Here is a 21837-nt window from a genome sequence, read left to right as displayed (position 1 = left end):
CAACCTGGCCAATAAAACCAACTGCTCACTGTTGACAGATAGGCAATTCAGGGATGCCATGGAACAGCTGAATGGGAATTTAACATGCAAAGGATATTTGTCACATATTCCCCATGGAGAAAGCTAGCTGGGTTTTTTAAGTGATCCTACAGCGCAGTGCAGATGTGGAGAACAAGATACACACTGTCAGAAAATGTACAGCCCACAAAAGAGTTAACCCCCACAAAGAAAGAATAATCAATCACTGAGGGAAACCTTACGGACACCTGCGGTTCAGCAGCATCACAGGAGCCAAGCACACCTCCAGCCATGTCACATGCTGTGCCAAGTTTGCCAAAGCAATTCTGGGTTTTGCTAGGAAGCCACCTGTGAACTCAACATTCTGCAGTACTGGCTGGGTAACTTGGGGCATGCTCCAACAGCCTTTGATGTTTCAGAGCCCCACTCTTCAGGTCATACGCCTGACACTCAAGGAATCATCATCATGCCTGGAGTTCTCTATAGGACATGACAATGCTCTACACACAGGAAAAACTCAACTTGACCTTGGCAAAACTGATTTTAAAAAATGCAACAGATAGTTTAAAGAGCTACCACCACTGGCCTGCCACTGAGCCAAAAAATATACATCCTCCTCTGTCCAGTAGCTTAGATAAAACAGCAGAGAAAACCTGCCAATCACCAAGGTACTACAAAATTGAAAAAAAAAGACAAAAAACCAAACCGAAAACACTTGATGTCCCACAAAACTTCGTACTGCAGCTGCACCAAGGTTCTCAGAGCACAGGGCTGATGCAAATCAGTGACCGTGGGAGTGCCAGTTGCTCTCCAGAGGAGAGAGAGGGACTGAACAAAAGGGACATGTCCAGCACAGATCGAAAGGTGTGTGGGGTAACCACAAACCACTTGGTAAGGAAATGGGGACAGACACGCAAGACGTGAGACAAGGCAATGAAGATCCACAGAGAAAAGCCAAGGAGACATCAGAGAAGTCAAAAGGTTGGTCAGATGAGAACAGGATAGAAAAAAGAGACTAGAGCAGGACAGGGAATGACAGGAACAGAAAGAGAAATGGGAACATGGTACACAAGTCCTTGGAAACAATCTGATTTTGGGATGGACAGACAGAGGAGTAGAACCAGAGACAAGGGTGTTCAGGGTTGTATTGGGTTTGCGTGGCAAGGTTTTGGTAGTGGGTGGGGGAGGAGGGGCTACAAAGCACCCTCTCTAATTAAGTATGTGTCTCATTCCTCCACTGCCCACCCCAGGGAGGGGAAAAGCTACTGCTGTTGGCTCTCTCCCCTCTCAACTAGAACCCATTTGCACACACAGCCTGAAAGTTTCAGTTCACTGAGAAACCCATCAAGTGTCCACGTGGCATCTAATGGGGAATAGAGCTGCCCCTGCCCCACTACCACATCACAGCTCCATGCTTCAGGAGGTTGGGAGACCGGGGTGAATGAAGTTTACACCATCAACATGACTTCTGTCAGGTCCTCATTTCCAGAGGCTCAGTACAGTAATGGTCCTCTCCCCCTATCTGGGCTTTGCAATTGCTTTGTCCTTGCTGCATACGCAATGTCACTCACAACAACGCAATGGTGCATGCATGACTACGCGTGATGGATCGCATGGATACACCATCACTGTTCTCATACTTCCAGCCATCATGGTAACTTCAGGATGCCACGTGGCAGAGAGAAGCCAGTTTTTCTCCACAGCTTCTCAACTTCACCCAGTTACTTGGGGAAGAGAGGCAGTTCTTGTATTATTCTCATTTTCCACTAGACAGCTTTCCAGCCACTCTTCCCCCAGCCTGTGGCGCTGCATGGGGTTGTTGTGACCTAAGTGCAGGACTTGGCATTTGGTCTTGTTGAGCCTCGTACAACTGGCCTCAGCCCATCAACCTTTGCAGTGCTGTGTGCCAGGTGCTGGGAGCTGGCAGGTCACAGGTTACTGGTGCACGTCTGGCCCTTGGCCTCACAATGTGAGAGAAAATGCTGCGTTGTCAACACAGATGAGGCAGTCAGGGCCCACCACCAAGACCACCTGAGACTGGACAGTCCAGCACAAAGAGGCTGCATGCAGCAAAAATGTCCCAACCTATCTCACAAAGACCAACTTCATGCTCTCTCTTCCTGACATCTGCGAAGTCACGCAAATGAAGCTGTTCTGTGCAGCACTGGCTACACAGCAAAGCAGAATTTAGGAGTAAATACACAGGTATCTTTCCTGAAATAGCCCAAAGCTAAGCTGGGGAGATGTGGAAGGCAGGAAATGCTCACCTTGTTCATATGGAGGATATGGTCTATTAGGACAGCACAACTGCTCTTAGTGCAAGTGAGCGAGCAGGTTAGAGGTGAGCAGCGCCTTAGAGCAACCTGGAGATGTAGAAATAAACAAATGGCAGCATTTGGCTGGGTGACAACAGAGATGCCAACTTGAGAAGCAGGAGGCAGGAACTGTGCTCAAATAGCTGGTATCGCCAGAGGCAGAGGCAGATTTGCAGTAAAAATAGCACTTCCCAGTAATGTAAATCAGTACTGCAGTATCCAATGACAACAAACCTCCTAAAAAGCAAGCGCTTTCCTTACAGCTGAGCTCAACATAAGGAGCTGCTCATGTAGTAGCAGTAAGTGTCAAGTCTTCACAAATTGCAACTGACCACAAAGAGGAAAAGCTGGTATTTTTCAACTGCACTTAAAACCTGAAAGAGCAGTTATTTACTCTGCTGTTGGAACTAAATTCTCAGAGACACCAGCATTGCTGATCAGACACTAGACTAAAGGCGGATTGCTAAATGCCCTACGGCACTGCTGTTGTCTACTACTGGTAGTAGATTTCATAAACATGCTGTATACCCATCTTCATTTGCTAAATAAATAAATGACATGCTGGAAAAAAGCATTCACTTCTCTCATGAAACGATCTGATTCATTCCCATTCCTTGTATGTTGTGTATTGACTTGGAAGTGACAGCAAGTACAGGTAAAACCACCTATCAGTACATTGTGCCTGCAGTCAGTCAACAAACCATAATTTTTACAAAATACCTCTGGAATTATTTAGATGTAGAAAGAGCTTATAAAGTGCACTCAAAAAAGAAAAAAAATCCAAAACATTTTCCATTGCTTCTCTTTGTGGAACAGTGATATCAGCCAGATATTTAGGCTCGATCCATCTTATCCAGGACTAACACTACTCTAATCAAAGCTTTTCAGCATCTTCATTCCCTCTGCTCAAAACCTGGCTGCAACAGCCTCAAGTCTCTGATTTTCTGTCAGAGTCTTTGCACACAACATTAGCCACTTCTTGGTCATTATGCCTTTCTTCTTCCTTCACCTGAAAGAACAAAACTGACCAAAAAGGAGGATCTTGTAAAAAAAGTATGATATGTGAAGCCCCTCTTCCTCCTCCCAGGTAAACCAGTCTGTTTTAAGACTAGTTGCAACCATCCATCAGAATAGCTTACAAACAGTAGCACACTGGAAGGGCTGCAGAGCAGCAGTCTGAAGAACATGGGCTGGTACTCAGCACAAAACCTACACAAGAAGAAAGACACGGCAGTATTCGCTTCCTGTTTGCACTGTAGATTTTCTCACATCAGTGTTATGACTCTGCATGTTTGCAGCGTAACACACAAACCCAAAAATACCCTGCAAGCTAGAAGACACAGAGAGAATCAGACATTAGACGGTGACTTCCGTTGAGAAATCCTGTAGTGGTTGGACCAGACATTTCAGCACAAATAGCAACAGGAGGTATGTGGTGCCCTGATGTAATTACATCCTGCTACAGTCACAAACGTCGGGCTAATTGTGCTCAGATAGTCAATGAACTCAAAACTCCTAAGCTATTTTTAACAACAGAAAAACTAGTAAAACTTATTGACTGTTATCTACTTTGAAAGTTGCTTCTTTTTTCTTCTTTTTTTTTTTATGCCAGGCAACAGGAACTAAACAGAGAAAGGACCTAAAAAGAGGAGAATTAGCCTGGTCTCTTTTTGTTCAAGAATCAGTGGAAATTCACCACAACTTCCCCTCATCATGGCCAAGTAATAGACCATAACACAGGTTTTCTGAATCAAAAAATCTGATTAGATTGACACAGTTTCAGAGACATTTCTTCATATATTAGCACTTGACTTTCATATATGTTAAAAATAACGACAGTTCTTTAAATGATTGGGGATATAAAAGCAGAATAAAATCACTTAAGAGCTCAAAAGATAGTAATTCCATCAGGAATAAAGTCCACATTGAAACAGCCTGTCAATGAGTATTTTGAATACTGCATTTGGGTTTGGGAAGAGGGGAAGAGGGTACAGAAGGTATCTCTCCTGCAATCTTTTAAGTCGTTACCTCCCACAAGCCATTTGCAGGGGAATGTCTGGAAGAAAAAGCAGATTTGGTTATAACATCCTGACTTTGGAAAACTTTCAGCTCCCGTTTGCAGCTCCAAAATAGTCTGCTTAGAAAAGAAAACAAGAATTCGTAACACTGCACTTCAATCAGAGGCTAGCCTGCCTACAGCAGTGAAACACAGACCAGAAAACACAAAACACGAATGCCATGTTATTTATAACACTGCACAAACCAAACAAAAATTAATAAATAGAGCATTTGTTCCTAACAAAATGCCATATGGCTTAACAAAAAAAGGAGTTCTCCTGATGCTAACCAAATTGTTTTAATCTGCCAAAAATTATTAAAAAAAGAAAAAAAAGATGAATAAGAAAACATTGGGATCAGATATCCAAATTGTCTGAAGCTTAAAAATCTGGAAACCCAAAGGCAAGTCTTTCTGTATGCACAAGCATAGATCTTGTTTTAAATACTGCACAGCCAGCTGGGAATCCAAGCATGAAACTGTTCACAAGTCCTACGTGCTCTACTCAGTGTGGGTGCCTTACCTCACTTCTCAACAATTCCTCTGAGGCTGGAGCAGCACCAACCACCTCAAGAGAAAGACATTTGTCCAGCCCCATGATACTAGCAGGAGTTAAGAAGAGCATGCAGGAAGAGAGATCCAGCATTTATTCTGCACCTCTGTAACCAAGCTAAAACAGTTGTTATCCATGAAGAATGGATACCACAGTGGGTTGCAATCCAAGAGCAAACTATCTGAAAGTTTCTGTCATTTTCAGGGACTGTACACATCACCGAGGAAAGACGAAACAGAGGATTTCACTCTGCAACATCATGAGGCAAACAAACCCAAAAAGATGTAGTTAAACAACAAAGTATCATGGAAAAATAGGGTATGCGGGTATTTGCCAATTATTTCTCCTCATGAATATCTGTCTTCTAAACTCCCAAGAGTGGCAGCGTGTCACACATTTTGACCCCATGTAGCATACCCATCCAAACCCCAGTATTTGTGAGAACATGTCTGTGAAAGGATAGTCAAGGGGAAACTATAAGACATGCCACACAGGGGCTGGTGGATAGTCCAGGATCACTGGTATGGCCTCTGGCTATTTCAAGCACCTATACCTAAAGTTTAGTTTGTATGGGTCCAAAAACTGGTACACCTTAACAGCTACAAAGTATTTCTAGTACTCTACAACTTATGCTGTTGAAAGAAGGGCAGCAGCTTAAAACACCCAAAGTTCTTGAACGCCCCAAGCTCCATGAAGCAGGTGTGAAAATAAATCTCTTTTGCAGATCAGAGGAAAGACTTGAACCACAAATCACACCAGTGCCCTTCCTACCAGGAGACATGGATGCTGGCCAGACTGTTAAGCTCAGGTCTGCTCAGACATATGGTACAATCATGGATCAGTCAGGATCTGCTTCTGCTGTTGGTGGACTGGGAAGCTGAGAGACCTGCTGCCATGGCAGGGAGGGGCTTTCCTCAAGTGCCAGGGCAGCAAATCATGCCCTGCACTGCTCGCAGTAATACAGTCAGCTGCCAATGCACTTGGTAGTGTCAATTTAATGAAAATGTGCAGACCACACCTACACTACATCACCCTTCAATCTCACTCATGAAGTTGTTCTTGAGGATCTGTCCCCCTTTCCCTGTCTCTCACTTCCCACTCAAGGCACTACCATCAGTGGAGCTGTAGGCACAGCTGTTGGCTCATGCTGCTCTAGATGCTCTCATGCTGCCCATCTTCTCTCCAGCCACTTGGCACAGCCCATGCACTGAAAAGTGGGTGGTAAAAGGACCATCCCCATGCCCTTGTTGCCATGCAGCTGGCTGGAAGCAAATCCCAGGAAGCAGCACTCCTTACCATGGCTTGCTTCCCTGCTGGGTGAATTGGCCCTCCACATCCCAGCTGTTGCAGCCTGCCTGCTGCCAGGAGGGACATCACTGCTATGTCCTGCAGGGCCAATGCCAAGAGATGGCAACATAATGCCCCCATGTAACACTATTCAGTGTATTTCCTTCTCTTGTTCTAAATAACTTGGGACACATTCGATTTGAAAGGTAATAAAAAGACGTGATAGAATAGAGCTTTGCTTCAGCACAGCTGTGTATGCCAAGGCTCAAATCAACTCTTTTAAATCTTCCTTTCTGCCCTAAACAACAAAGAAATCATCAGGCTCTTCATCCAACTTAACGTGAGGTAATTTGAGTGCATTTTCCCTTCATATGGTAACCAGTACACAGCCTGAGCATACTTCCAGTATTCCAATTCAATAACTGCAATTATCACTTTGGTCAACACACACAAGATAGCAGCCCCAGCTCTAGCATTTACCTTGTTCTAGATGACTAGTGTTCAGTTGTCTTCAAAGACAGTACCCCCAAGGACAAAACTTAATGATATTGCAGTCATCACTTTTCATGAAAAATCACATCCTTCAGTTAGTAAAATGCTCCTTACATTCTAAGAAAACACTGGAGAAATGAAAACCCCAAACACACTAGTGTGTAAAATAAGAGCGATCACTCAGGAACAAAGTCCTGCCTCCCAGTCAGTTTACTGCCTGGAAATAAGGTTAAGATTTTTGCAAGAAACAAAGCTTGTATTCTTCTCCAAAACACCTTAGCATTATAAGGAAATAATGGTGGACCTGGCAGTGTCAGGTTAACAGTTAGACTTGGTGATCTTAGAGGTCTTTTCCACCCTCACCGATTCTATGAAATAACCCCTTGCAAGTCCTAAACGAATGTTAGCAGCTAATTAATTCTTCATATGAAATTCCAGGTTTTCCCTTTTCCTTCCACATACACATGTGCACACAGAGGTACAGAGTTAAGTTAATGGTGACAGTGACACAGTACACACCTGTGTACTGTTTCTCAAAGCAAGGCCCAGCTGGAAGGCTGTGCTTTATCAGCAGGTGCCACCATAAACCAACCCTTTCTGAGCCACTTCCCACAAGCAGTATTACCACTTGACCCACAGTGGTTGCAGAACTTTAAAGTGCTTTAAAGCCATGCTGTAGACAGAACCAAACGCTGTAGGGAGGAAATAAAAGCATCACAATCACGTCCCACACACAGTGGCATGAAACAAATCTTAAAATTTCAACCCAAGCAGGGTCTTTGCAGTTTGACAAGGACAGACATCCCCTAGCTTATCTTCATTGCCAAACTCTTGCAATCTGCCCCTTTGCACACTATGAAACCTGTTCTAGGAAATTCTCTAATACAAGACTTGGTATCTGAAGGGACAAGGCTTCTGCAACTATCCTGAAAGCTTGCCTGACAATGCCAGGACATCTGGCTTGGCATATAATTCCATTCCCTTATGTGATGTGAACATATATCATTCCCAGCCATCCTCCCCAGAACAAATTAAACCCCTGCCTTTGAGCCTTGTTGAAACAGCTTTTTCTGACATCAAGTTTTATTTCTTTCTACATCCCACTCAAGAATGCTACAAGCACTTCCTCCCCTGTCTCAGTTTCTGGGCAGATACTCAGTATGTCAGTCTCTGCACTTCCTATTCTTCTTTTTCCTTGTTCCTCTATGTCTGAGGAGCAGGGGACCAAATGCACCATTACAGGTCACACCTGAAACAGAAAATCTCTGTAGCTGACCCCCCCATGTCTGCCCAACACTCCCATTTTCTATCCGATTCTTCCTACTAGTCTTTCTGGACCAAACTGCAAAGTCACTTTCTGGCCTAAGGTCCTTCAATCTCTTTCTCCTGCTGTTCTGTTTCATCTATTAATTACTTAAATTACTCACGACTCTGCTCATTTTCAGATCTTCATCACAGTCAGTATTACCATTATGGATATTTGCATCCTTGCATCTCAACCTACATTTCTTCAAACTCAAACCTCAGTTTACTTCCATTCCAAATTTCTAATCCCACTCAGTCCTACTGCACTGAGGGAGACAACTCTGCAACCACATAAGCAGGTACCTTATCCCACTTACACAACTGGTTGTCATGAATTTTGGCAAAACAAAGCAGGTACTGGAATTTCAAGAATTGAGGCACTTTTGTTCCCAAATTTGTTAGGTAACAGAGGAAAAAGACATTTTTAGAAAACTTTCATCTCTCAGGTGCCTTCAAGACAAGCTCAACTCCGACCTTTTGTGCCTTGACCATCCAAAATACCTGGCATGACACTTAATTGCCAGCAAAAAACGGAGTGCCCAATCTTAATGGAATGGCTTTGCAACAAAAGTACAACAAATTTTCTCTTCTAATTCAGATTTTTAGGGCACAGAGAAAAGCACCAGCTGAAGAGAGCACTCATTAAACATGCTGGCAGAGCTTTATTCCCATTACTGTACAGAACCCTTGAACTATTTGTAAAAGATGAATGCTTTTAGTTTGAAGTCATTGGCTTTGAATTTATTTTTTGAACTGATGAGATGAGGTGCCAAGGGAAGAGAAATGAGAAAGAGGTTCAAATATGTGCAAGAGCTTTAGCAGTCCACACTGTGCTACAATCTTAGGGATGCTTAAGGGAAGTGGATACTGCTGCTCACACTGTCAGAAGTGCTGTGAGAGTGAGGGAAGGAAGGTCTCCCTCCTGGATTTTTCCACCTGCCTCTTCCTTCAGTTCCTGAAATTCTCAGATGTGTTGAGTGCACAGGGCACAAAGAACTGTTTTTGGAGCTTCATGCTGTGCTGTTCCAGGTCTTGAGAGAACAGCTCTGGGGAGACACAGCAGGTGAGCAGAGAGGTGAATGAAGTGCTGACCCCAGCAGAGCAACCCAGAGGCCACATATCAGCAGAAAGTCAAGCAGAAAGCGCAGGTCCTTGAACCTGGGGCATCAGTCACAGTCTGCTGTAAGTGAAAAGAGGGTCTGAAAAAGAGGAGAGAATCCATTTGCTTCCTGGGATCAGAACAAGATTGTTTCAGTCTATCTGTTCACATACTAACAGACTGTGCTCATCCTGAGTGCACTGACACCAAGTTTGTTTACTTTCCTGATGTAGTAACACCTCCAAGGGAGAAGAAACTAGAAATCTTCTGAGGACTACAGACTACTTTCTTCAGTCTCTTAACTTTGAAACAGGCAGATTCGGGAATGGAATCTGATCTTCCTGGTGTCTATTAGAACCACTAATGAAAAGGTTAAGAGAGAAGAGAAGCTGTTAGCAGTTAAGCCTTACAGTTGTACAAAAACCTGGTCCATCCAGTCATGAAAATTGTTTACTAACTACTCCCCAAACTCTTACAAACTTGCATGTATATGCAAAGTCCAGAAATGAGAAACCTCAGAATATCTTATATAAAGGCTACAATAAAGGACAATATCAAGCAGCTAATTAGTGCCACAGTAGTGGAAAAAGGAAATATCATCAAAGCAAAACAATGAAATAAGTATAACTTCCCCGAAAAATTGTATGAATGCTACCTGGAGCCTCAGAAGCAATGACAACAATTTTTGTAGACCCACAGATAAAACTGAGGATCTGAGTAGAAAGAAAGAGTATTTAGGAAGACAAAAAAAGACAATCACAGCAGACAGGAATGTAAATGATAAGTACAGTTTAAAACAGGCAATTTGCAAGCACAGTGACAGACAGTTTTCATTAACTTAGTTCAATAGGAAAAGCAGTGAAAGGAAGTAATGGGCCATACAATGTTAAGTACAAACCCCTTTTAAGTAGTGCTAATAACTTTACATTTACCCATTACATTCTGGCTCACGCTTAAGACCTTGATTTTTCTATTTGCCAGGGTCCCAGATTTACCTTTTAGTTCCTAATTAGTCCCTTGAGAACTACTTTCGCTTTTATAAATTAGTCCCTTATGATTGTCTACACAATGCTTTCTGCAGTGAAAATCTGCTTCTTATTGGGTCAGATGATCTGAATCCACAAAGCTATTTTGGCAGGATTTTGTTTGTTTGTTTGTTTTTAACTAAAATGGCCCTCAAGTCCAATCCCCTTCTTCCACCTTCTCTGTTTTGTGTGTTTAATATATAAAACAGCTGCTATTTTAACAGTAGACACTGTTTAATCAGCACCTGGAGGCTACAACTCCAAAGTCTGAGAGAAACAGACTCTCTCTATTCAGCATCTTCCTTGATGTCCAGACTGGACACAATGTACCACTAACTCAGATCACCACTCTACTGTGTCTGTTTTGTGTATGTGGCATACTCAGAAAAAGAAATCTCTCACAGGCATCCATTATCCCTACTCCTATTTCTTTTGGTCTGATCCATGCAATTTCTGAGGAAAAAACTCATACCATTCAATACTGCCATTATCTGCATCATCCTCTTTTAACTTTCCTTCTTTTTAGCATTTTTAAAGTCCTTTTCCAGTTATTTTCTCTCAGTCCTTTACTGAACCTCCCCAAAGCAGCACATATAGGTAACAAAGTTGCCGCAACAGATGTGGATTGTCTCTTAACATCTCTTTTCAATGGAACTAAATTTATTCTTAAGAAGCTAATGCATAGTTGGTGCCTGAGCAGAAACATCCACAACTCTAGCTACTTCTCTCTAGCTGAGGGGTTTGTTTTCTTTTAAATAGCATTACTCCAAAGAAGTAACTCACTGGAGCTGTTTTACTTATTCACAAATAAAAAATTCCCTGAGGCTAAAAAATCCCAAGAAACCACAGCAGTGGCATTTTTAGAGCACTTGCCCAATCTCCTTAAACCTCAAATCTCACTAGAGGAGGTGGCCAGACATTGGTTAGCCAGTCCTGACTAAAGCCTTTTACATCTGTTCACCACAGCACCTGGCTAATTCAACAGAGGCAGAAAAATCTAGCAGCTTTCATTAATCTTCGCAGCGTTTGAATAAAGCCAGGATTTTTCTCTGGAACAAACACTGTTCTCAGAAGTCAAAAGTTTCTCTAAAAAATGATATAAAGAGCTGCATGTGTCATAAAGGAAAAAGCTGCAGAGCAGTACTTAAATAAAAGACCCCCACAACAAAATTTTGTCTCCCTAAGAAATACTGTCTTCTAGTATTTTTAATATTATCTATAGAGGGAAAGAGGAAATACTATATTAAATACAGATGTATAATAGAATACATTTAATATAATTTATTTCTTTCAAACTTCTTTAGGCCACACTCATTTCACTGGACACATTTCAGATAAACACTTTCTCAGAACTAGCTCACAGTGGCAGTGCACTTTGTAAAACATTTCTGAATGGAAAAAGCATTCTTAAAATTCGCAACTCTGGACTCCAGCAGCTTCTGAGACAAAAAATGCTGATTGTTTCTCCTTTAGTGATTTGTGCTTTTTAAAACAGAATAATCAGTGTGACTGACCCAGTACTGCCACAGGAGGAAGTAAATTAATATTTTCTTTATTTCATAGCACAATAACCTGATTGAATTAAATACTGATTATCCTCATTCAGCCTTTTCAGGCTGGATTTCTCAAGACAGGTTCCTATCAACACACAAGCAGAGTCACTGATTGTGCTGTCTCCAGGTAGTGAAATTTTGAGCCTCTGACCCAACATCAAACAAACATGACAGTGAAAGTTGTGCAGAAAGGAGGTTCCTTTCAAGCAGACTGAAAACTGTCCATGAGCTAGAAGAGAGACATGGAAAACAGCTCGCAGAGGAATGACACAGCCCTTCCCTAGCTGCATCCTTATGACCCTGCAGCTGCACATGTAGCCCTGAGTCAAGCACAGCAAGTGCCCATCTCGTGCCCAGAGTGCAGTCAGAGAAGAGACAACAGCAGACATCAGGACCTCAACAACTGCTGTAAAAGGACCTCACTTTATTGAACCTACATTTCCAAACTAACAATTGATGAGCGCATCCAATGGACTGTGACTTCTGAAACTTCAAGATATGCAGCCCAGCTCAGGCCTACTGCCAGACCTCTTTCTTAGACCTGAGAAGATTCTGCCTTGCAGCAGCTCTGAACTCCAGGCAGTGACTGAAAAGAAACCACTGCTCTATTGGGTTGGAGCAGCAGCTAGCAGTCCAAAAGGTTACTGCCAGGTGACTCTGACAAGCTTTTGCAAAAAACTTTCAATGAAGTTATTTTTTTCTGGAGCAGGGTAGGGCAGCAGACAGGAATGCAATATAACAAACTGTCCTGGAGCAAATGGACCCTTGTGCAGTCCCAGGGTTAACTCATCTTTGTGTAGGACCACACACCTACAGCTTGGTCACAGACTTACAGAACAACAACTTCCATCCTCCTCCTTTGGTGTAAGGAGGCCTGTTGGGATTATGATGAGTACATCTGTGCTGGTTTAAAAGTTAACCAGCAGGGGGAATGAACCCAACTCAAAGGAGAGATTATAAGTCAGAATAACAATTTATTAATATAATACAGTAAGTACAATAATACAAACAAACAATTGGTCTCAACCCACAAAAACCCAAATGTGTAACCCAGTACCCTGGGGCCTGAACAAAGTGGTGTTCCTTGGGCCCTGTTTGAGTCCAAAGTAAAAGGGAGAGGGGAAGAACCTGCTGGTGGGAGAGCTGCTGCAGTCTGGCCAGAACTGGTGATCGCAGTCCAGTGGTGGTCTAAGTCTGGTTGAGAGCGATGAGATGCAGCCGTCCTCTGGATCCCACGAGTGGGTTGAAAAAATGTTCCAAAACTCCAAGATTATATATCCTCCAGTTCAGGCAGGAATGCTTGGTACTCCCCTCAGGGCGGGGAGTTCACAAAGGGTGTGAGGACAGAAACATCCTTCTATCTCACAGGCCTCTTAACACCTAGTTTATAGCCTGAGGAGTCAGGCTCTATGGGTAGAGGGTGCGAATAGTCTATTGACAACAATAGTCTAGTTTCTGGGAAATGACATGGAAGGCTATAGAATACAGTTTTGGGTTACACCCACCATGCTCTATGGGCAGAGGGTGCGAATAGCCTATTGACAACAATAGTCTAGTTTCTGGGAAATGACATGGAAGGCTATAGAATACAGTTTTGGGTTACACCCACCATGATGAACTGATCTCAGCTGTCCTAACTAGGACAACATCATAACATGGTCTGCATGAGCCCAAGTCTCCCTCAGAGGCTCTGCCACCCCTGCATAAAAAGCACACACCCCCCAATACAGGAGCTCCACAAAAGCTGTTGTCCTCACAAGGATGTGACTTTCCCAATGCACTGACCAGCAGGTGTGCACTGACCGCTGTGTGCAGCAATGCTGCTGCCAGATTCAGAGCCAACCTTCTTACCCTCTCCACTGCCTCATGTTAAACACTACCTTTTCTCATGACTGCAGTTTATTAGAAAGAGAAAGTGACTGGGACTCAAGTATCTTAGAAGGAGTGAGGACACAAAGCTAAAATGACAGAATAAATTCTTGTAAGTTTTTTGTCACAAAGCAAAAGCAGTTAGTAATACGAGGAGCATCAGACTCCAGCTGTAGCAAAGTCAGCATCTGTGACTCCTGAAAGATGGGAGAGGGGATGTGTCAAATTTTGAAATATTTTACTACATAATATAAAGAAAATTTACAAGTAATGAGCAATTTTTTAACCTCATAATGCCTTTTTTTCTCATATAACAGGATGCCTCCTATATTCTAAAGCTCTTAAACTTTGAAGCTGCTTTTGTCTTTTTTCCAACATAATCATAATTCTAATCTACCCCAATAATTAAAGTCATTAAATTACTCTTTTACTAGGTGACTTGACAGAACTAGTTTAGTTCTTGAACAGAAATGAAGATTAAGTGATTATTTCTTTGATAGGTACTAACACAATTCATTACAAAAGCCCTTCCGTCAAGGTTAATACCATAATTTATAGAACTATGACTATACTATTTCGGTTGCAACTTTTAAAAAGTACTTAAACACTTGAACAGAGCTCTAAGTTTCCATAAAGTACTAATTCCAAAGGTAATCAGGTGAATTGTCAAAGAGAACATAATGAAAATTTCTGTTCCTTTGACTAGCTTAGTTGTTTACTTAATCATAGGAAAATTTCCGCCTATCAATCATCAGCCCACCAGTACATACTACACGATCTTCCCTCTACAAAAGCTGTTACTCAGCGTGCATCCCCTTTCTGATTTTATTGTTTCCATCTCTTTCCAACTTCTCCTTTGGCCTCCACTCTCTCAGAACAGGGTAGGATGCTACAGGACCTAGTACCCATATTGGTACAAAAAGAGGGAAAATGAGAGAAGGGAGAAATGAAGACATACATAAAAATAAGATATGAGGAGCTCTGATCAGATGTGGCCACCTATTGTAACCTTATTCTCCATTTCTGTAAGTTTACATTTATTAAAGGAATTATTTGCTAAATAGACTTAACATATCAGCTGCTTTGTCCCATTCTGTCCCAGCTCAGAGACAGATGCACGTTACTGCTTTTCTAAGCCAAGCCATGAGGACCTTCAAACAACCCCTTCTCTGGCAGTAATAAAGGCTGTGATCTTTATCAGGGACGCAGACCCCACTCGTGCACCACAAGTGACAGAATTACTGTGGTTTAAGAAGTTACCACCTCCAACCAGGATGTGATGTTTGTCCAAAAGGTCATTAAATACAGCAGCTTAATTCTCATTGCTCTCCCCATTACGTTTAAAGTCACACAGACACTTGAAACTCATCTCTTTTACGTTGCCACTGAGGTTTGCTAAGAGCATGGCTGGCAGCCAGCCATTTTGGCCCAGCTGATGGGCAGAGGATCCCCGGTGTGATTGCTTCTGACAGTGTAACCATCCACATACATCTTATTTGGGCACTGAGCAGTAAATAACTGCACAGAGCAGTGGCCATCAGCTAGTCTCCATCTGGTAAACAGCCATGCAAGTTCACAAACTTAGTCCTAAGAGTAGCCTGGCTGGACTGTTACATGCTCCCTCAGTGCTTCCGTGACTGGGGTGTCTTCTCTGATGTGCTTTTAGACAGAGAAGCAGACACAGGAAGAGAAGTTCAGAGGAAGTTTTTCCAACAGCTCCTTCAACAGAAGGCAATACACCAGCAGAAATCACTCACTCTCACAGCAGGAATAGCCCAGTAATGCTTAAAGACAATCTAGTCAATTAACATTTGCACGGGACTAGAAAATGTATGTGGTACCTGCAACATATATAAAACTGCAATTTTGTCTGAAAAAAAGGAATAGCACTAACATTTGCATCTGCATTTGCATGAACATACTCCAACTGCAGTACATCAGCATAGACCTGTGTATTGTCCCATAAGTCCCCAGGCTCATCGATGTCCAATGCCACAGGAAGTACTGTGTCAGGAGTAGAATCGGAGAGGGGAATGCACTCTGGAAAACCTCTGGGCACAACCGATAAGGAGGGTGGCTATCCTTGACCTGGTTCCGTTCAACAGCAAGGGAACACAAGCTTTTATGCTATTTTATCTTGACTAAACACAGCACTCCTGCCAAACAGTTTTAGATGAGAATTCTGCAATTCTATGCTTAATGCTTTACAAAGAAACTGTTGTTCTGAAGAACAAGGGCTTTTTTTCTCCTTTTGCTAAGTAGCATATACAGGAAATTGGAAAACTGAAACTCAGGTCCCCAGAAAGCAGTTAAGGAAAAGCAAACCACTACCTGGCAGTGGTTATCATAATATGGCATTATGATTCACTGATGAAAAATAGAAAAGGAAAAGTCAAACCAGAGCATAAAGACGGTCTAGTAGGTAAGGTGCCTTCTGGATATCACAGGAACAGAATTTTCCAAGGCAGTGTGTTTATGAAATATACCCCAATATTTTGGAAGTAAATCCTGACTCATTCTGTACCAAAGGGACTCCCACTCAGAAAATGCTTTAAGCATCAAAGTAAATTTCTGACCATTCCCTCAACAACATTTCAAGCTAGAAAAAAACTTCAAACAGCTAGTACAAGCATGCTCAAGCTAAACAAGTAAAGGGAACGATGTGAACAGAGGACAAAATTGCTTTGGTTTGGGTGTGAACTTGCTGTTGTACTTTTTCTACACAGTGCACTTATATACGTACCACAGTGAAGGTTTTCTCCCTCAAAAAACTTTACAAGTTGCCTTTGCAATTTGGAAATCTTAGTGTTATCACTGAGTTATCCAGTAAACAGTATGAAAAGATAATCTAATTTAACACTCCAAGAGTGGGCATAAGATTAAAGTTTTCTGTCCCACACTTTTTTATAAAGGGTTTCCTAGTAATGACTGTAAACGTCTTATTAGAGCTTTCTTAAATGTCAGTTTCAGGCTCTGACACAAAAATAAATACTCATGTTATTTGCTACAAATGTAATAAGGGATTATGAAAAAGTGATGAGTAGATATGTGACAAAAAGTGACGAGCTAATATATGAGTTACACTGACAGTTATTTGCTGCAGGCTCAAAATATTTTCATCCTCTGTATTACTTTTGATATGCATGATCTCTTTAGTCCATTTCTAATTGCCAGTGTAGCACGGCTTGAACTGCAATGTGTTGCTAATGGCAACAGTGGTAGTTTCACATGTTTATTTCACTAAAACCTGTTTCACCTTGGAACTGTCCAGCTGGACTTGGATAATGGGTCAGACCTCAGAGCTGTAAGGGAGCTCCCACTGCCTTCAGCAGTGCTGCACCAGCTCCTAGTGACAGTGTCTACTCTGACAGTTGCCATATTTTCAAGTAAAAATAAGAGACATGACATTGGCCTTCCTGGAGAAGTATTCCAACACTACACAGATAACCTACACGAACACACACACACACACACACTTACTTGCTATGTAAGACAAACACCATACCTCATTCCTTCTGTAGATCTGTTCTGGTAGTTGCGGTAGAGCTGGGGAACACCCAGCATGGCCTCGGTGAACACTGCAAGGAAGCCCAGCGTCTCCACAAAGAGAGATGAGTCCAGCCAGAGGTAAGTGATGTAACCAGTCACACCAGTGAAGGTGAGGACACACTGCAGATAGTCTGTAAACTTGCTCCAATGCCAAAAATAGTTCAAGTCAAAATCTGCAACAGAATAGGAATGGAAGAAGAATCAAACATGTTTTCTCAACCAACTCAAAGTTAATCAGGTGGAATTAAGAACAGGGAAGCATGAGGGAGCCACAGTCAGTCTTTGGCCATAGAGCATGGTAGAAAATGAGGGAAATAATTAAAAAAATAAAACCAAACCAACCATCCAAACACTCTCACCAAAAAAAAAATCAAACACAAAAACAACAAGAAAAATAAAGAGTCTTGATTTCAAAAACATTTTTTGGGGAGTGTTCAATAAGGAAACAATAAAACGAAGTCTTGCAAACCAACAAAATATTTATAAAAATAACTTTTTAAAAGGAAGCATTTTGAAAATACCTTCATGTATAAAATATGAAGGACTCTGGATACTAAGATCCAGATCTGGATATTAAGGGATGGGGCATCCACAATTGGATACTGGACTCTGGCATAAGAAATGTTTCACAAGAAACTTCACAATACCTAGAACAGGCCCCAAGCACAGCAATATAAGTGTTCTCTCTCTTAGGTCATTATCTCTACCCTCAAACTGCCTCAATCCAAGCTCCTTAGAAGGTCACTTAGAAGTGACCTGAGAAGTTCACAGTTCTGTTCCCTGGTGCTGTGCAGCTATGCAGCTGCCTGTGGTGAAGGGCAAGCTGCCATGTGCAGCTGGTACAGTTTTACTGAGACAGGTACAAGACTGAGGTAAGATTCCCCTCTGGAACAAGGCCTCCCACAGACATCACCAGTTTCCACTCCAAAGGCAAAATGTGCTTTGCTCTCACCTTTGCCATTACCAACGACTGCAGGGTGCACACTCATTTCTACATTCATCAGAACAAAATGCTGCACCACACAACTTCCTCTCTTGAGAGCAGGAGAGAAAAAATGAACCAACCATGGCATTTGCTTGGCACATTAACAGCATACCACTGGAAGATATGCAGCTATCTTACTGATGACTAATAAAATATAAAACCCCATAACCATTGAGTGTATCACAAAATAATAACATCATTTTTAATAATAAGAATGCAACAATAACTGTAGGTGCTGTTCCTGCCTTCCTTTCTTAAAAGCACTTTAAGTTAAAAATACCTACTTCAACCTACTGTTAACTACCAAGATGACGAACCACCGTCCTAACAGGGTTATTACAACCAGCCCAAATATGTGCTACACACATGACTAGAAGATTTTTGTCGCTGCCACCTCAGAAGTAGTGAGAAAGCTACAAAAAAAAGTCCTGTTTCTAATTCAGGCAATGAAGACACTGACCTCCACGGACTAACAGCAAATTCAGTGCAAATGGGAATACAGGCACTTAGCTGCCTAAGGATACATATACACGCCAAATAATAGTTTCGTTCTCTGCATCTTTTCACACCTTCATATAATTATCAGTCTAGCCCTCAGACACTCCTTATTAACTCTTTTTAATACCTAGCAAACTCATTCCTGAGGACACCTACTGACTGCACCCAGCTGAATCATTTTACTTTGCCACACAAAGAGGAAGGCAAAACTGGCCAGGAGCCATACCCAACCTGTAGAATTGTCAGCCACCACCCAGACTGAATGAAAAAAAACGTGGCAAACCCACTGTAAATATAAATGTTGACTTCCAGTATTTTATGGTAGTGGCTCCTCGGCCTCAATAATTCAGGGACGCAAGACACATGGCACATGAGCATCATGCGTTTCTGGAGCTTTGTGAAGGTTTTCCTTTTTGGAGATGAAGGAAGAACAAAATAGAATGAAACAGAAAAAGGAACCACAACCATAAAGGCAGGAAAATCATTATTCAATTTATCTCTACTGCACTTTCTGGAGACAAGGAAAGTCAAGGAGAACCTCTGACAAAGCAGAAGGAATAAGAAACATTCAAAACTCCCATTGCTTTCACTGTGCCTAAGCTACACCTGCACAACATAAAGTAGCAAGGGGTGTAACAGAGTAAATTTACACTACTTTTGCCGGTTTCACCAGCAATAGCAAGCAAATGGCCTGACACTACACACCAAATCTGACACTATGCAACCATTACATTTGCAAGAGATGCTGTCGGGGACAGAGGCCTTTGGGCATACAATGGGGCCAGAACAGTGAACAGCAGAAGAAAACAGGATTAAGAGAAAGAAAAGTTGGGGAGGTCTCAGGCCATTTAAAAAAGCAACCTCCAGTGTAGAAAAGGAGAGCTACTGATGTCTTTTAAGACATAACTGCTTTTACCAGATTATTTCTTCAGACCTTTTGAGATGTGCTCACAGTCTTTAGTTTCTTCACAGACAGCTAAAGCACTGGTTTTCAATCCTCAAGAAGACATGTTTCATTTTACTTCAGAGCTCTCGCATTCAAACATGCTGAGTGTCAAACATGCTGAGTGGAAAACTTGCTTTTACTTTCCAGCAAGTCATTCAACATTGACACAATGTTCAATAGGTCCTATCTCAGACCAACATCTTAAAACCAGCAAACAGTGGCAGCCATAGACAAGAATGCATAGAATCACAGAATCACAGAACGGCTTGGGTTGGAAGGGTCCTTAAAGATCTTCTAGTTCCAACCCCCTGCTATGGGCAGCAACACCTTCCACTAGACCAGTTTACTCAGAGGCCCACTCAACCCGGCCTTGAACACTTCTAGGGATGGAGCATCCACAACTTCTCTGGGCAACCTGTTCCAGTGCTTCACCACCCTCACAGTAAAGATTTTTTCCTAATATCCAATCTAAACCTATTCTCTTTCAATTTGAATCCACTCCCCATCTGTCCTATCACTACATGCCCTTGTAAGAAGTCCCTCTCCATATTTCCTGTAGGCTCCCTTCAGGTACTGGAAGGCCACAATTAGGTCACCCCAAAGCCTCCTCTTTTCCAGGCTGAACAATCCCAATTCTCTCAGCCTTTCCTCATAGCGTATGTGCTCCATCCCTCTAACCATCTTCTGCACTTGCTCCATCAGGTCAATGTCCTTACTGTGCTGAGGGCACATCCTTTCAGACAGTTCCAGCCCTAGAAGAGACCACATTGACTCTCGAGATGGCTATGCAGTCACTACACCTTGAATCCTGGGTTCAACAGAATTAGTTTGGATCTGGTTGCCGTGCTGCCATGGGCATGCAGGACCCTTGGTCCCTCACTCACTAAACCTTCCTACCAGCTGTCAGGTCTGCCCTGCATACACTGTGGTTTTCCTCCTGCATTCTCTACATGGTCAAGGCTCCTTTTTAAAATACCCATCCCTAGACACCAAATCCTTATTTCCCCAAGTTCAAAATCAAAGAACTAAAACTACATGTGGGGAGTAGAAGTTTAGGAAGCTCATGAAACAAAAAAAGTCAACATTCACATAGCTACCATGAGGACAGCTACAAAATCCATGGATCCATGCAAACACTTGAACAGATGAGAAAACTATTGTGTGAAACAGGACTTCAGCTGAAGCAGGAGAGCTAATTACTAGCACAGGAAAGAGACTGAGATTCTCTTTTGCTCAAAACTGTCATGATGCTAGACAGTCTCTGTTGCATTGCACTAGTTTATTGAGTAAGTTCTAATTTCTGCTATAAATTTTCCTTGGTTATGTTTTCAGGGAAGAAGGGAAGACAAATAGAAGTAAGAACCATCACAACCAATAACCTTGGTAACAGCCTTGCAGAAAAACATCTGAGTTATTTTAAAAACAACCCAATATATAATCACTAATTGCTCTACTTAACAGATGTATATTCCAGATGCAGAAGTCTATTTTAGGACACTACACATCACCAAAAAACCTGACCTTTCAAGTGTTTTGCCACATGATTGCTTCTTTTTTAATCGAGGCTAAAACTTATTTTCTTTGACAAATGGTTTCAAAAATTCAAAGGGAAAATAATCACATACCCATCACTTCAAGGTCTGGAAATAAACTATGACTCATTTTTCCAAGTTGCTCCCTTCTCAAGGGGGTCCAAACACATTATGGGAGTAATGGGAGCAATATACTTTCAAAGAAAAAAAATGTTGGTTGTGCTGAGTACTGTGACAGGTACATACAAAAAAGGCTTTTAAATGCTAAAAAAAAGAGAAGGAGTTAGTTTTAAGAACAGAACAAAATCCATGTGTGTGCAGACTAGTTCTGTCCCAAGAAGATAATCAGAGGACACCAATCAGGGCTCCAGAACTGAATGAAGTTATAAATACTACTAAAAACATTATTCATATCTGAAGAAAATTATGAATAATAAATATGATATTGGGATTTTTGCCCCCCCCCCACATCATCCCTTTTCTTTAAAAAGACAAAACAAGAAGTCCCACTGTACCACATTTCTTTTCTAGCAAACATCTTAAAAACTGTCCAAGTTAAATCTGGATGCACATCTTTCTACTCCCTGAAACAGGAAGGCACTGCTTGCATAGCTCACTGCATTCACGAGCTCCCCATCCTGCCCACAGAGAAATCCATGATGTGAGTTTGTGACCATACTCAGCCGACGCAGTCCAAGCAGTAACTCCCAGTCACTACCATCCTGCGTGGATCGGAATTGGCATTACTGCTGTGA

General features: G+C 42.0%; 1 protein-coding gene across 1 annotated transcript in view; it reads right to left on the bottom strand.

The window, feature by feature from the left end:
- Positions 1 to 21837, bottom strand: part of SLC66A2 (solute carrier family 66 member 2) — a 73630-nt gene that overhangs the window by 3956 nt on the left and 47837 nt on the right. The window contains 1 exon segment of the mRNA XM_018081619.3: positions 17078 to 17294. Coding sequence (XP_017937108.3) covers positions 17078 to 17294 — 217 coding nt within the window.

This window comes from Manacus vitellinus, unplaced genomic scaffold, assembly GCF_001715985.3.
Source record: "Manacus vitellinus isolate BGI_N305 unplaced genomic scaffold, ASM171598v3 scaffold_55_pilon, whole genome shotgun sequence".
Taxonomy (NCBI): domain Eukaryota; kingdom Metazoa; phylum Chordata; class Aves; order Passeriformes; family Pipridae; genus Manacus; species Manacus vitellinus.
This window is presented reverse-complemented; position numbering and strand designations above follow the sequence as displayed.